This window comes from Hyperoodon ampullatus (genome assembly GCF_949752795.1).
Source record: "Hyperoodon ampullatus genome assembly, chromosome: 6".
Lineage (NCBI taxonomy): Eukaryota > Metazoa > Chordata > Mammalia > Artiodactyla > Ziphiidae > Hyperoodon > Hyperoodon ampullatus.
The window spans coordinates 38,869,418-38,885,828 of NC_136919.1; the positions used below are offsets into that span (position 1 = coordinate 38,869,418).

Here is a 16,411-nt window from a genome sequence, read left to right on the forward strand (position 1 = left end):
CTAATTTATTTTATAATATACACATATCTCTGTAATATGTCATAATGATTCATACATACACAGAAATGTGCACAAAGTGAACAACTTGATTAACAGCTTTGTGCATCATGGGGAAGTAACTAGCAGATAGATTGAGAAAGAGAATATCACTATACCCTAGAAACTACTCCTTCGTGCTCTTTCCCAGTCACTCCCCTTCCAAGAATAAACACTATCATAATTTTTAATTGCCATAGATTTGTCTGCCTTGAAATCTATTTGAATGGAATCATACTGTGTGATGAAGCCATACTCTTGTTTGGCTTCTTTCACTACAGTGTGTTATTGAGAGTCATCCATGATGTTGTGCATGGTCAAAGTTCATTCATTCATTCTTACTGGTATATAATATTCAACTTGAGAAAGTACCACAGTGTTTCAGTCCACCATTTCTAGACATTTGGTTTGTTTTCATTTTCTGGCTATTACAAATAATGATTCTATGAACCACTGTTTGTACCTTTCTTGATGAACATGTGTATACATTTCTGTTGTATATATGCCTAGAAGTGGAATTACTAAGTCAAAAGATGTATGATGTTCATTTTTTATAAATATGGCCAGTTTTCTAAAATGGCTGTATTTCAGCTATTATCTCGATTGCTACTGGTCAGAGGGAAAGAGAGTTCTATAGGGTTTTGTACCATCAATTAAATGGGCTGGCCTGGAAGTTGTATATTTCACCTCTGCTCATTTAATCTCAGAGGAGTCAGGACAATCCTACCATGGCCTGGAATGTAGGGAACCAGAACTATTATGTTCAGCTTTTTAATCCAGGTAGAATTTATTTTTGTTTGTGAATGGTGTGACAGAGGGAGCCTTTTTTTTAGGCAGATGATTTTCTTCAGATTTTTGTTTAAGCATATTCCACAGATTTTAACATAAATTCTTATTGAGATTAATTTTAAAGTAATTTGTGATGAATTGTCGTTTTATTAATTTTGGGGGGGGCGCTGTGTTGGGTCTTTGTTGCTGTGTGGACTTTCTCTAGTTGAGGCGAGCGGGGGCTGCTCTTTGTTGCGGTGCGCGGGCTTCTCATTGTGGTGGCTTCTCTTGTTGCAGAGCATGGGCTCTAGGCACGTGAGCTCAGTAGTTGTGGCTTGTGGGCTCTAGAGCACAGGCTCAGTAGTTGTGGCGCATAGGCTTAGCTGCTCCGCAGCATGTGGGATCTTCCTGGACCAGGGCTCAAACCCGTGTCCCCTGCATTGGCAGGCAGATTCTATAACCACTGTGCCACCAGGTAAGCCCTGTTGAATTCTCTTTTAATTTCCCTTTGTTGCAAGTTATTTAGAAATGGGTTTTAAACATTTGCAGGTTGATAGATTTTTGCTTGTTGTATTTTCATCAATGAATTTCAAATTTTTTATTGTGTTAACTGTATGATCTCTATGTATGGTCTTTGCTTTCCTGAATTTGTTGTGATTTCCTTGTGACGTAATACGTGATGACTTCAGTGAATATCCTATTTTTTGAAAAGTCTGTGCTCTCTGTTGAAAATGGTTCTCTGTATTTACTAGATCAAGTTTCTAATTACTTATTTTTTGGAGGTGTGTTAACCTTCTATTATTATGGGTTTACTAATTTTTCCTATTTTCACTAGTTTTTGTGTTATAGATTTAAAATCTTTTGTCATAAGGTGTGTGATTGTTGTAATCTCTTGTTAGATTACATAATCATGAAACATCTTTGTCTTTATTGCTATTTGCTGTGAATTCTATTTCTTCTGCTGTTGATATTAATATACCTGCTCTTTTTCCTAGCAACTGTATAGCATACCATTTTCTATCCTTTGATTTAAATATTTTCTATATGGTTTTGTTTTAATTATCTCTATTAAACAATATATAGGTTGAATTTTTTAAAACTCAATTTGAAAAAATTTTAATACGTGAATTTAAATATTTTGCATGTTTTATTTTTACTGATATGTTTGGACTTATTTTGTTTTCTGTTTGCCATGCTTCTTCTTGCTGTTTGGTGCCTTGATCACGTTTTCTTAGTTTTATTTTTTCACTGGCTCCAGTGATTTGAAAGGTATGAAAACTATTAAAATTCTTCTAGTGGCTCCCTTTTTAAAAATTCATTTGTAAAATATTTTAGAAATATAGGTGAATATGGAGACTAACATAATTTTGGGGGAGGATGTCTGGAGCATCTTTAGACAAGATTACTCTTTTCTCCACCTTAATTCTGTACTAATTGTTTGAGGAACATAAGAGTTAAACAGATAAAGATTAAAATGTAAGCTTTATTACTGATAACATTATGGGGCTTGGTTTATACCTGTGTACATTTAGATCTGTAGGCAAGTGGAATTACTTACACAAGCAGTCACTGGCAACCCCAGGGATAAATTCCAGATGGTGCATCTGCAAACTGGTGGAGCCTCCATCATCTTGGATCCTTGGGCTGAACATAGCCCCCCAGCAAGAAATAGCCTCTGTTTTAAATTAAATCACTAAGATTTCAGGGTTATTTTTGCCATACCTTACTCTGACTAATAAACTCAATTCATCACAGGACATAGAGTAGACCAAAACCATACTCACTGTAGGTAGATTGGAAAAAGAGGAGCATGGTAGGATAATTAGGTTTCTTCTTTTGTGAATTTCTTACTCCCATCCTCTGCCCATTTATTTGTTGGGGTGTTAGCTTTTTTCTCTTTGATTTATAGTTCTTTGTAAATTCTGAATACTAATCCTTGTTGCTTTTATGCATTGTACCTATCTTCCTAGTCTGTGAGTTATCTTTTTAAATTTTGTTTTTGGGGTCTTACGTTGAGCAGAAACATTACATATTCATATAATCAAATTTCTCAATCTTTTGCTTTATAGTTTGGGCTTTTTAAGTCTTGTTTTAAAAAAATCCATCCCTACTCTACTGTTATGAGTTATTTTTCTATATTCTAAGACTTGGCAAAGCTTTTCTTTCATAGCTAGGCTTTTAATCCACCTGAGATTTTTTTCTTCTTTGGGGGTTGGTGGCCTGTGGTATGAGATGAGGATCATGAATTTCCCCCCTCCTTCCACCCCAGACAATATGGACAACCAGTTGTCACCACACCATGTGTGTTGAGCATTCTTACTTTTCCCATTGATGTGTAATGTGTATCATAAGGGAAGCTTCTGTGTATCTGTAGTCTCTTACTGGGCTGTTGTATATAATAGATAAAGATCTAGTATATTTGTTCCAATTCTACAAGCCTAAATTATTGTAAGTTTTAATATTTGGTAGGGCAAGGGCTCCCTTCTTGTTTGTTTTCAAAATGGTCTCGGTTCTTCTTGGCCCTGTGATCTTCTAGATTAATTCTGGGATCAGCTTGTTAGGTTCTGTGGAAAGCTCTGTTGAGAGTTTGATAAGAGTTGCATTTAGTTTGAGGGAAATTACCATCTTTGTGACATTGAATCTTCCCATTAAAAACCTGCTTTATGGGGGGTGGGTGTGATGAATTGGGAGATTGGGATTGATATATATAAACTAATATGTATAAAATGGATAACTAATAAGAACCTGCTGTATAAAAAAATAAATAAAATAAAATTTTTTAAAAACCCTGCTTTATCTTTCCATATGTCCATAAATAATTAAGCACTTATATTTCATAAATTAGTTATTACAAGTAGTATTTAGAAAAACTCCTGGTTTTTGTGTTAATCATCTATATCCAGAAAGTTTACAAACATTTATTTATTTATTCTAATAGTTTGTCTACAGATGCTTTTGTAATTTCTAAGCAGACGATCGTCTGTAAATAAGGACAATTTTGTTTCTTCCTTTCTAAGTCTTCTCTCTTATCTCTTTTTCTTATCTTGGCATCAGTGAATATTTCCAGTTATTACATTATTAAATAGGAGTAACGGTAGTAGGAATTTTTTTCTTGTTTTTCATTTCAGGGAGATACTTACAAAGTTAAGGCATGAGGTATATATTTTGCTAGAGGTATTTGGAAGATAATCTATCAGTTTAAGGAAGTTCTCTTTTAGTCCCATTGTATAAAGGCTTAATTGGGAATGAGTTGATTTTAATGACTTCTGTAGTTAATGACATAATTATGTGGCTTTCTTCTGTAATCTATTCATGATGTTGGACTTTTTAATGTTGAGCCACTGGTAAGATTAATTTTCTTTTAATCTGCTATTGGCTATTTGTATTTCTTTGCTGAATTGAGTGTTCGTAGCCTTTATAGATTTTTATTTTCTGTTGGGTTGTTATATTGCTTTACAGATACTTTTTATTAGTTGTGATGGTTAGCCCTTTATTATATATTTTCTGTAAGTTTCTGTTGCTTTTTTTCCTTTATAACTTTTGAGTTTTGTGTCATGCTTAAAAACCCCATTTAAATTGTAAAATTATTTGCTATAATTTTATAGTTATCTGACAGCTTTTAAAAACTTATTTTAACTGGTATTTGTTTTATATAGTATGTGAGATTGGAACCTCATTTTCTTTTCATACTTACAGACATTTGTCCCTTATTGAATATGGCTTTCTTTGTGACTGATTTGAAAAACCAGTTTTCTCATATACTAGGTTTTCATATATGCCTGGGTTCATATTTCTATGTTGCTGTGCTAAAATAGTATTGTTTTAATTACTCTTGCTTTATATTAAGGCAAGTCTCTGAGGCAGGAATTTAAAAATCTCAAGCTTCACCCAAATAGCCTGTGTTCAGATCCTAATTCTGCTACTGTACAGGTTTTGTGACTCTGCTCAGGTTAGTCATTTTGCCTCTTTAAGGTTAGGTTTCCTTTCTGGGAAAATATTGATAACTGTAGTAGTATTTGCTTTGTAGGTTGTAATGAGCTTATTAATATAATACCTGGCACTAAACTCTCAATAATTGTTAGCTGCCATTGTTTTAGGGGGTACTGCTTCTTCTTATTAATCAGTAGTTTTATGAACATTTCTTCTTCTGCTCCCCTTGGTCACTACTTATCTCAAAGAATGAGGGACTAGTAATAGATGAGAGCGATAGCTATTGACCCTCTCTGAGGGACAGTCACTGTTCAGGTGGAGCCTGTTCTTTGGCCTGTTCTCTCTTGTTCCCAAGGGGTGTGAATTCTCCCTTCTGCTTGTCTTACAGGTAGCTCACCAAGGGTAGACTTCCCTATCCAATAGAGAAGCCTTGCACTTCTCCACTTCCTCTGCCAGGACTTGTGAAGTCAGTCTAGTTCCAGGGGGGAACAGAAATAGTGAGAAGTTCATTGTGTCCATAGTAGAGTTATTTTAATCATTTATACTAAAACGTAGATACTGTATTATCATTGCCACCTGACTGCTACATATATTTCTCAATTGGTTTAGAACAGTGGTCCCCAACCTTTTTGGCACCAGGCACCAGTTTCGTGGAAGACAGTTTTTCCAAGGACGGGGCAGGGGAGGGAGGGAATGGTTTCAGGATGATTCAAGCACATTGATTTATTATGGTCTCTGTGCAGTCAAACCACTCTGCTAATGATAATCTGTATTTGCAGCCGCTCCCTAGCTCACTGCGTCAGCTCCACCTCAGATGATCAGGCATTAGATTCTCATAAGGAGCGCGCAGCCTAGATCCCTCCCACGCACAGTTCACAGTAGGGTTCACGCTCCTATGAGAATCTAATGCCACCGCTCATCTGACAGGGGGTAGAGCTCAGGCGGTAATGCCAGCAATGGGGAGCGGCTGTAAATACAGATGAAGCTTTGCTTTCTTGCCCGCTGTTCACCTCCTGCTGTGCGGCCCGGTTCCTAACAGGCCACGGACCAGTACTGGTCCATGGCCTGGGGTGTGGGGACCCTTGGTTTAGAACATACCTCTCTCTGTTTTATGATTAACTGTCCCCCAGATAGCTAGTTGTTATGCAGGAAAATGTTATTCATTTATTTAACAAATATTTATTAAAGAAAGAAGTAGTAAACTGGAGGCCCAAAAGCCAAACCAGAACTGTAGACAAATTTGGCACAAGGATGGATTTTGAATGTTTTTGTCAGTATTTTAAAACCATGAGATTTCATTTCTTTCTACTCTATTGTATCAGTCAAAGAAGCAGGAATGGTGACATTATGTGATGGGGTATAGAGGGAAGAGAGTTTACCACTTCAGTTTTTGACAACAAACACATTAAAGGGAGGACAACAAACACATTAAAGGGAGGATACGTGTGTTTACAATAGGATTATAAGTTTAATCATCAACTTTTTTTTTTTGCTGTACTCGGGCCTCTCACTGTTGTGGCCTCTCCCGTTGCGGAGCACAGGCTCTGGACGCGCAGGCTCAGCGGCCATGGCTCACGGGCCCAGCCGCTCCGTGGCATGTGGTATTTTCCCGGACCGGGGCACGAACCCGTGTCCCCTGCATCGGCAGGCGGACTCTCAACCACTGCGCCACCAGGGAAGCCCTAATCATAAACTTTTAAGCAAAACGTAAAGAGACCTGTTTTCTAGCTCCAGGTTTCTAATAAATAGCTCTCATCCCAGCACTCTAGCCTCTGTTGTAGTTTATCACAATATGACTCTAACAATAGAATTTTGAGAATATATTGTGCAGAGATAATTGGACATAAAAAATCAGTGATTCCTCCCCGACCTGTAATATATAAAATATTTCCTAGGGAACTGAATTTCAGGTTTGGACTTGGAGGGAAAACCTCTCCCCATTTTCCTTCCAGTTTTATTTGGGTTTGTTAAAAGAAACTGGATTTCAAGAGATGGTAGCAAGCAAGAGGTTACTAAGCAGTTCTGTTATTTAAATGTGTGCAAAGGACATTTTCCATATTGTCTTATACTACGTTTACTGAATGCTTCATATCTTGATGAAGAGTCAGCCTTGGAAAAACACTTTTAGCCCACAGGTTCACTTTTCAAAAGCTTCATAATTTTGAATAGGTAATATATGTTACAAAATTCAAAAGTTACAAAAACGAATAAATCTTTCTTACCCTTCCCTATATACAGATACTCAGTTTCCCCTTATAAAGGCAAACACCAGTTTCTTGTGTTTCCTTCCAGAGATATGCAAGGTTTCATATACAATCATATACATTTGTGTTTTAAATACACACCTATAAATCATCCAGCCTGTAAACACCTATAAAGCTGTCCATCTTGGCAATCTTGCCCGTATTCAATTTTCAGTCTTGGAAATTTCTGCCAAATTGCCCTTTGTTGCCCTTCATGGAGGTTGTCCCAGTTTATGTTCTAACCCACAGGCAGTGAGAGTACCTGTTTCCCCACCTCACCAACACAGTGCCTTATCAAACTCCTTTCATTTTTGCCAGTCTGAAGGAAAAGTAGTTACTTGTAGTTTAAATTTGCATTTTCGCAATAACATAAAATTGAAGTTGGGCATCTTCTTGAGATGTACTTAAAATATTTTTCCAGTTTATCCCTTGAATTTGTGTTTATTGCCATGAAGACCATTTAAAAATGTTTATTAGTTTAACAGATTCTCATGGCTTTTAGATTTTGTTTCATTTAGAAAGGCATTCTTTATTAAAAAATAATTAATGGTTTTGTTTTTTTACATTTAAAGTCTTTGATCTGTCTGGAAGTTTAAATAAGGGTAGTAGGTATGCAGCTTTACTTTTGAGGCAAAAATGTATATATTGTGATATATAATGTGTATATTGTATTGAGATGATAAATAAAGTGTAATTCTTGGGAAAGAGTTGTTACTGTATTGCTTGTTCGTTTTAAGAGAGAGTCATTGAAAATTTTTTTCACGGATTATTAAAGTAACACTTTTCTGTAGGAAATTTAGAAGAATACAGGAGGGAATCAAAATCAACCATAATCCCACTACCATATTATATATAACAAAATTGGGACCGTACTCATACTGCAACTTATTTTTTTCTCACTTGAGACTAACATAGGAACTTAGGTTTAGAAAATAAATTGTCGTTTAGCATGGTGTCAGAATTTTTTTCAACCATCCTAATATTTTTCTGAGGCGAAATCTGAGGCCTTTAGAGGAATGAATGACCTCGGCTTTAGGCATACCTTTAAATTTTGAACAGTTTTAAAGTGCTCCATTTTAAATGAGACACCAGCATTCAGGCGAGTCCGACATTCAGCTGGTTTCGACTCGAGAGAGGACGGAGCTCCAGGCCGGCCGGGGTCCTCGAGCCTGGCCGCTGGCCTCTCAGCCCAGCCTGGCTGCAGTGCCCCCTGGTGGCGGAGGCAAGGGCGGCCAAACACGAGGCTGAGGGTCAGATCCACCGCTGAACCCTTCTCTTCCGAGAAATCCTTTTAGTCGCTTTGGGAGCCGCTTTCTTTCACAAGGCCCGCATTTGCCTGTCTGACCCATTGCCGCACATGCCGACTTTGAGCGCAGAATTGCGGCGCTAGAGCGCCCTGGCGCTGCAGACGACCGCCAGGTGTCCCCGAGGCGGGGCGAAGCTCAGCCCCGGCGCCTGGGGCTGGTTTCCGCGCCCCGCTCCCTCGCTACCCTGTCTGGGGAGTTAGAGAAGTTTTGAACTTCCGGGTTGGCTCTCCCGGGCTTGTGGTGTGGTGGCCAGCCGAAGGGCGTCGCTGTGCCCAGTGTTTGGGCGTGTCCCTTTAAACTTTTTTGTTTTTTAAACTTCGGGAGTGTGGTCACGGCCCTCCTCTCTCTGCGGGCTGCTCCCTGGCCACCCAGTCCTTCCCTCCGCCCCGCCTTCCAGATGCCGTGGAGTCATGAGCCTGGAGGGCGCAGGGACCCCTCTGGTGGCCGAGGTGATCAAAGGTTAGTGTGGAGGGCGCGCCCTCGGGACACCCCCTATTTAGAGGGCATCGGGCAGTGCACGGGGGTCGAGGAGGCCCCCATTGCTGGCCAAGATGTGCCTTTAAACTTCGGGACCAGGGCCGATGCTGTCTCTTGGGCGTGGGTGGCCTCCTGGGACTCCTAGTCCCCAGGCGTGGTCCTGCTTTGGGGCGAATCCGCACAGATGTGTGCAGTTCGGACCCTTGTGTCCTTACACCATGGCTGGTGGGCTCTCCACCTCAGGGAGCAAAATCCGTGGTCACTGCATGGGGATCAAGGGTCATTTTTGGTTGAAAAGGAGTCAGCCCCGTCATCCGTTTGGGTGTCAGTGGTTGCAGGACATTTCAGTTGAGGCGTTTATAGGGAAATAAATACAGCAATTGTGTGTACTGAATTGTTTAAATTACTATTACAAAAAATTGTTTAAATTACTATTTGGGGAAAGGATGCCAGCTGGTGTCCTTTGTTCCTTACTATTTAAAGGGCTGTACTTAATTTTGCCACAACTTGAATCTAAGTATTCTACTAGCACTATTACTAGTATTACTACTGCTAGGTATTGCGGATGACTTTGCTTCACCAAGGATTTTTAGGCAACTCTTTTTGGGGTGGGGCAGGAGAGGAAGGGTGGCGCCTCTGAACCTTACCCTGTTACCATTCTTGCTAAACCTCACAGCAGCCTAACTGCTTTTATGCAACGCAGGCTCATCTCATACTCATCCTGCAGAATACTCTCATTTGCCTCTGCTATAATGGTCCGATTGTAAAAATCATTACAAAAGTAGTGATTCAGAATCAAAAAATAAGTAGCGACCCCTAAGAACATTGGATAAACATGTGGTTTGTTTTGTGTGTTATAGCCGTAAACATTAATTTTGAAGCAATTTTGAAAGCGTTTTCTCTATACTTAAAACATAGTTTCTTATTGCAATGACTTTTCAGGATGTCTTGAAAACATAGCGAAACATAGGGAAAGTCATCTAGGCTGGTGGTCTACCTATCAAATGCATGCTGCCATTTACCGAAATTTCTTAGTCCAAGGTAAAGTTTTCCAGAAATCAAGCCGTATTGCTGTATGAAAAGTCATGTACCGCTATTGAAACTTATATTAAAGGCAATTTCTCCTTTTAAAAAATTGCTTACTTATTATTACCCACCAAAATAGCCAGAACATTTTGAAGTTACTCACTGATAACGTTACCATCTGAAACATGCATGGGAAAAAAATAAAAATTTGACTTCATCTGAAAAGAGTTGCAACATGATATATGAAACGTTTTTTAATAATGTGAAGGAAGGAACATTACAATTTTTCCATTTCAGATCGCCTTTGTTTTGCCATTCTCTACAGCAGACCAAAGAGTTCATCAAATGTACATTATTTCAGCATAGATAATGAACTTGAATATGAAAAGTAAGTATTGCTTTTTAAAAGATTGTTAGTAACTTTTTTTTATTTTGAAGAATCTAAAGGTATGTTTATAAAATTGGAACATTACAAATCTGTTGACTGTTAGTTGCAGGATACTTTTTTCTTTAACCCTTGGTAATAAAATAGATCCTTAGGGAAAAAAATCAGAATGAAAGAACCTTCCTAAATTTAACAATTTACATTTGAAATTCTAATAGTTTACAGTATAATGAGATATAAACTAGTGTACTAAGATGTTATGTTTTTGCCAGTGGAAAAAATATTTGTGGAAAAACAGCTTTTTTATTCAGAAAGTATTTTTATTTGTTATTTGAGGTTAGATTTAGGCATTGTAACACTTGTCATGTATTTTAAGTCATCTTTTACCAGAGTATTTCTTCCATTAGTAAGGCAGTACCTTTAAGTTGTGTGACCTATAATAATTTGGTGTGTGCTTTCTTGCTTTATTTTGATCTTGTAGCTACAAAAATGCATTTATATTCAACATCTGGAATATACATACACATTTTTATTTTTCATTTTTGCAGCTTCTACGCAGATTTTGGACCACTCAATCTAGCAATGGTTTACAGATATTGCTGCAAGATTAATAAGAAATTAAAGGTAAAGTATTCCTTACGGAAGATTTCACTTAAGTAATCATTGTTAGCCTGATCTTGCAGGGAGGAAGGGAAATCTGTTTTTAAAAAGGAACTGTCATGTTTTTCACTGGAGTGATGTTTGAGACATACATGTGGTTTATTGTTCTATAAAGTCATAGTATATCTATTTGTTTTCCAGAGTTTTGATGAATGGCTTAAGTTTGGGTCATTTGGTTCTGGTTTGGATTGGTGATGCTCATATACTTGAAAAGCCTAAGTGCAGATGGTCAATAAAGTGAACCTCTTATTGTCTGAGCGAGTGGAACTGTCACCTAACAAGAGGAGCTTTCCTTCCTTTGGTCATTGTTCTTCCTGCCTTCACTTTGATAGGGAGTGTTAGGAAAACTAAGAGAAATTGGATTCATCTTACTTTATTTCATTATACCTTGAATCTCCCATGATATTGTACTACTTGTGACTCTTCACTATGACCCTTTACACATATGATTAAGGAGCAGAGAAGCAAGGGCAGACAGCATACAGTCTTTAAGACTCTATCACTGAATTGTAAGAGTGTATTACTATTAGTTTGAACTTAGACCTTATTCATTTATTTAAAAAAACTTTGAATTGTTGGTCATGTACAATAAAAGGTGTTCATATACTGCTAGCAATTCTAAGAGTCACTGTATATTCTCAAGTAGAAATACTGGATTTGGGGGCAGGTGCTTTTTAAAAACAAGTTTATTCAGCTGATTACTTATTAGACTGCTACACAGAAATAAAATTCATTTTCAATTAAAAATTAAATTATACTAAAAATTTATGGGTGAGTAAGGCAGATCTATTTCCCCTTGAACATCAAACTTAAAATTCCACACCATAAATGCTAGAAGCATCTGTCAGAAGTTACTAATATGTAAAAAGGAAGTTGCAGCGTTGCTTTTTCTTTTTTTTATTAAATTTATATTCACTAGAGATGTATACAGAGATGGAGACTCTTCTTTCTGGACTTTATTTCTCCCCAGAACAGGAATATAAGCATTTGTGGCCTTGGGTATTTATGTTCCCCCCATTCCATTTTTCCAGTTGCCAGTGGCAAGTTTTTTGTTTCATACAGGGCTGAGAAGCTAAAAGTAATTTCCTTTTCCCCTGCTTGTGTTCCTTTGCTTTAATTTTGAAAGTTTTTTGTTTGTTTGTTTTAAATATACTTGACCATCCTTTTATCCTTTGGGTCAACCAAGAATATATTTGTCCTTTTTTCAAACTTTAAAAAAAAATTATTTACCAGAACAGCTTGCAGTGTTGACCATCCCACCTGACTGAAACTTAATTCCTATTCAATTAATAGTGGTAAAAGTGTGTTGAGAATTTGTATTAAGAGTGTCTTGTGCGTATGCTGCTTGAGGGCCGGTTGGGTTGTTGTTGTTGTTTTTCTTTAAATCAACTTGGATTTCTTACTCTGTGTAAACAACTAAAAGAAAATATGTAACATTCATCATTGAAATACCCAAACATTGGCTCACAGAAGCAAAAGAATACTGTGCTTATTCAACTGAATATATCCTGTTTCTTACCCTTACTTGAAACATGTCTACTCACATTAGTGAAGTACAGGTGAGGAAGAGCTAATAAATCATGTGTTCCTTTGGTTTTTAAATTTCATATCCTTTTTATTTTTAACTTTTTATTAAAGCACAATGTATGTACAGAAATATGTACAGATCATGAATATACAGCTCAATGAATTTTACAAACTAAATATACATGGATAATCATCTGGATCATCAGATCAAGAACAGAACATTAGCAACACCCCAGAAGAGCCCACTTATGCTCTCTTGGTTATCTCTGTACCACCCTCCTCACTCCACCCCTCCCTACCCCATCCACTATCCTGATTTCTAACAGAATGAATTATTTTTGCCCGTTTTTATATCCTTTGATGTTAATTTAAAGGTTTTGGGAAGAGATTAACAAAAATAGTCAGACAGTAGGAAAAGGAAAGAAAAGGTCTCTCCTACCTTTTCCAGCTTTTTATGTATTCTCTCAGAGGTAGTCTCTACTTAAATTGTATCTGTTCGTAGCTCCTCTTCTACCTTTTTAAAAAATTGAAGTGTAGTTGATTTATGATATCATATTAGTTTCAGGTTTCTCCTCTCCCACCCTTTAATTGTACATTTGTTCTACTCCAAGGATATGTCTTTTATGGGAAGGTACATGGTATTTTTTGGGTATCAAAGTTTATCTTTTTAAAAGTCTTGCTAATATGAATGCTTCAACATTGTGAGGTTTGGAATTTATTTTAATCACAAAATAAAGTTTTAGAAAACTTGAAATTAGAAAGGAAATACTGACAGCTGTTTATCTTTATGCAGTCCATTACAATGATGAGGAAGAAAATTATTCATTTTACTGGCCCTGACCAGAGAAAACAGGCAAATGCTGCTTTCCTTGTTGGATGCTATATGGTAAGTATTTAACTACTTTTCTAACGTATTAGTGAAAATACGTACAACAGTGGTACTTTAAATTTGTGGTTGAAATTTTGAAATTACTTTTTCTCAGACATCTTGATTTCTTTCCAGAAAGAACATGTTTTGCTTTATAAAAATTGACCAACTGGGAAAGGCTATGGAGGGGGGAAGGGGTATATGGGAGATCTCTGTACCTTCTACTCGGTTTTGCTGTTCTGAACCTAAAACTGCTCTAAAAAAGTCTATTTTTAAGAAAATTGACCAACTAGTGTGAAAACCTTTTTATGTGTTACGGCACTTAACATTAGAAAATAATGCCCCAAATCTGTGTTTTTATTAACTCATGATCCATTTAGTAAAGTTGTGAAGGTGGAATCAGGACCAATAATTGATTTAAAAAAAAAACAAAAACAAAAAACATCAAAAGTGTATCACATGAGGTAAGAATGCTGTATAATTTGAATACAGGCAATGTTTTCCTAAATAAGGTGTGATTCTAAACACATCCAAACATGCCATAAGGACATGGCATGTTGGTACTGTAGGAAAATGGGTAACATACTGTGTAGATTACATACAACATTGAATGGTTGGTCTTTTGGGGTCATTGGAAGTATGCTTTGGAATAGCCAGTATTTCATGAGTTATGAATTTCACTTATTTGTAAATATCATGGAAAGTGGTTATTTAGAGGCAGATTTTATCTAGTGCCTGCATTCATCTTCAGGAGTACCTAAGTAACAGGTTTTCCTGAATAAACTAAGAGGTCCTCCAGAGTGGTGTTCCTCATGTTTTTGATGGTGTGGAAGCTAGCTGTTCTACTCAGTGGAGAGGAATATCGAGTAGTTATTCAAGATAAAAAAGGATTGGTGTTGGAGTTCTTGAGGTAAGTTCTTTCTTCTCCCAGGTTGCTACTTGGTTCTGTCATGCTTTCTTTTAAAATTTTCTGACATGTAGTTTGAACGTCTGGAATTTACAATGATAAGACCAAAATTTGGTGGTACTAGTTGAAATTGCACCTCAAAATTGGGTAGTTTCCTTTTCTACGTTTAAGGTATATCATTAACAATGACTAAGGCCGTTTTGGGTTTTGTTTTTATATTTGTGCTCACAAAAGTAACTGAGAGAAATGTTTCTGAAATAACTAAGTTTTATTATCATCTCTGTATGAAACACAGATTGTAGATTATATCTCTTAAAAATTGATTTTTTTAAGCTTACCCAGATAAGGACTTTTGTTTGTTTTTTGGCTTTTGTCATCTCTCCTGATGTTTATTGTACTTAGCAGCAAAAATCCTGAGCAGGGAGGGTGGGTGGAAAGAGCCTCTGCAGGGTCCCAAGAAAAAGAATGGAGAAGGTAGCTGTTTTAACTGGGGTAATTGGTCCCATTACTTGGCCAGTCACTGGGGAGAGGAATGCCATGGATTAGAGTAAATTGTGACAGCTTTACAGGAAAAGGGACACAGCCAGAATTCTTGGTGTTCATAAAGTATTAAAGGGAACCATGGAGAAATGGCCCTTGGTGTAACAGTAAAAGTCATTACACTGCCCAGGAGAAAATCTGGATGGCTGAAGTAGTTCCACCTAAGAGAACGTTCTCCTGAGCAGAGCACACAGAGCTTGCCTGAGCTGCATTGGAGTCAGTCATTTGTCTGTCTTTGTTAGATGAAGATGTCCCTAAAATGGTGGGGTCTTGAGTAGCCAGATATGGTAAGTTCGTTGTGAAAGAACCCCTTAGAGGGTAGCTGTGGGCATCATGCAAACCAAGCATTTTCTTAGAAACAAAACACTTGATAATTTTATAGATAAGAAATCTCTCTTTTTAGATCTTGTTGCTGTTGTTTTTTTATAGCTAGTGAAAAAGTAGAAACCCCTTGGCATACTGATTGAAAATGTGTTAGCGTGCTTGTTCCTAGTTTGATGTTGGCCTTTTGACTTTGTTTATGGTTGTATTTTGGCATGCAGAAGTTTATTTTTCTACAGTTAATATATTTTAGATTTAGAAATCCTTCCAGGATTTTACACTCCCAGGTTAGCACTGATTTGATTGGTTAAGAAAGTGCCAGGTAAGCAATTTGGACTCAAGTAATGAACTTGAGTTCATTCATCTGTTCAGTTAGAAGCCAGCTTGGCAAGAGGTTTACAGCTCTTGGCTGTAGTAAATGTCTTTGCACCATGACTGGCTGGCTAAAGTAGGAGTTTGGAGCTGTAATGATGCTAGGTGGGGAAACAGGAGAAAAACTTCTAAGAAGAGGAGGTTTATTAATAATAGGAAAGGAGTGTCAAGACGTGATATGGATACCCCAGAAGATTAAACATCAAAGTAAGTAAGTAGTGTAGGTTAAATCTGGTTGAAGTCTATTGGATCCTCTGATTAAAGATTTGTAGAGAAGAGTGAGAATTCCCTAAAAATTGATCTTCAGGCCTGATGACCTTTTCTGGAGTTGTTTGAGGAATTTTGGAGATAATAAGTCTTTTTAATGACTGACTTAGAGGATGGTGTAGTAATATTAAAACAAAAACAAAAAGTCTGGAGGAAGTACAGACAGGATGGAAGTATTCCAAATGGACTGGTTCTATTTAAAAGGAGTGACTCTGTCCTTTTAAACTCTGGGCCTCTGAAAGGAATCATTCTCCCTTCATTCTTGTGTACTCAAAAGGACCTAATAGGGGATGTGGAGAGAGTGAGAGAATAAAGTGTTAGTAATTATATTTATTTTTTTACCTTAAAAACAGAAGAGGTTAGGCTGTATAAATACTTCAAATACTCAAATACTTAAAATAGGATTGACATGCCCATACTTTTCAAATACATTGTATTTCTAAATATTACAATTTATGTGGCCTGGCAAATGGATTTGCCAACTATCTGAAATGGTAGATTCTTGGGTAACAAATTAGGGTGCAACTAAAAATCTTTTTGTACCACTCACCATAAAAGAGTTGAGGAACATAAAAGATAACTGGATTTTTTGGTTTTTCTTTTTAACAAAAAGGTAAGTGAACCATATCATTTTACAAAATAATAAGTTTGCTACCCTGTTGTGATAGTTGTGATAGTGGCTGTTTCCTAGCCAGATTTTGGGGTGGTGGTACTTAACCCGTCATTTCAAGTAAAGGTGAAATTCTAAGTGGCAAAGTAAGTGCTTTTCAAAACAAA

The 16,411-nt window shown here is 37.1% G+C and overlaps 1 protein-coding gene across 6 annotated transcripts in view; it reads left to right on the top strand.

Moving 5' to 3' along the window:
* The window catches only part of CDC14B (cell division cycle 14B), a gene marked incomplete at both ends in the record, with an annotated part of 104,617 nt that overhangs the window by 43,624 nt on the left and 44,582 nt on the right, over positions 1–16,411 (top strand). For 3 of the 6 annotated variants that reach the window (XM_079707137.1, XM_079707140.1, XM_079707138.1), the window contains 3 exons: positions 10,085–10,175; positions 10,721–10,796; positions 13,153–13,245. In XM_079707137.1, the coding sequence (XP_079563263.1) occupies positions 10,085–10,175; positions 10,721–10,796; positions 13,153–13,245 (260 nt within the window). Of the gene's footprint in view, positions 1–8,681; positions 8,748–10,059; positions 10,176–10,720; positions 10,797–13,152; positions 13,246–16,411 lie in introns of those variants that run through there. The other 3 variants (XM_079707141.1, XM_079707142.1, XM_079707139.1) reach the window with 2 other exon arrangements.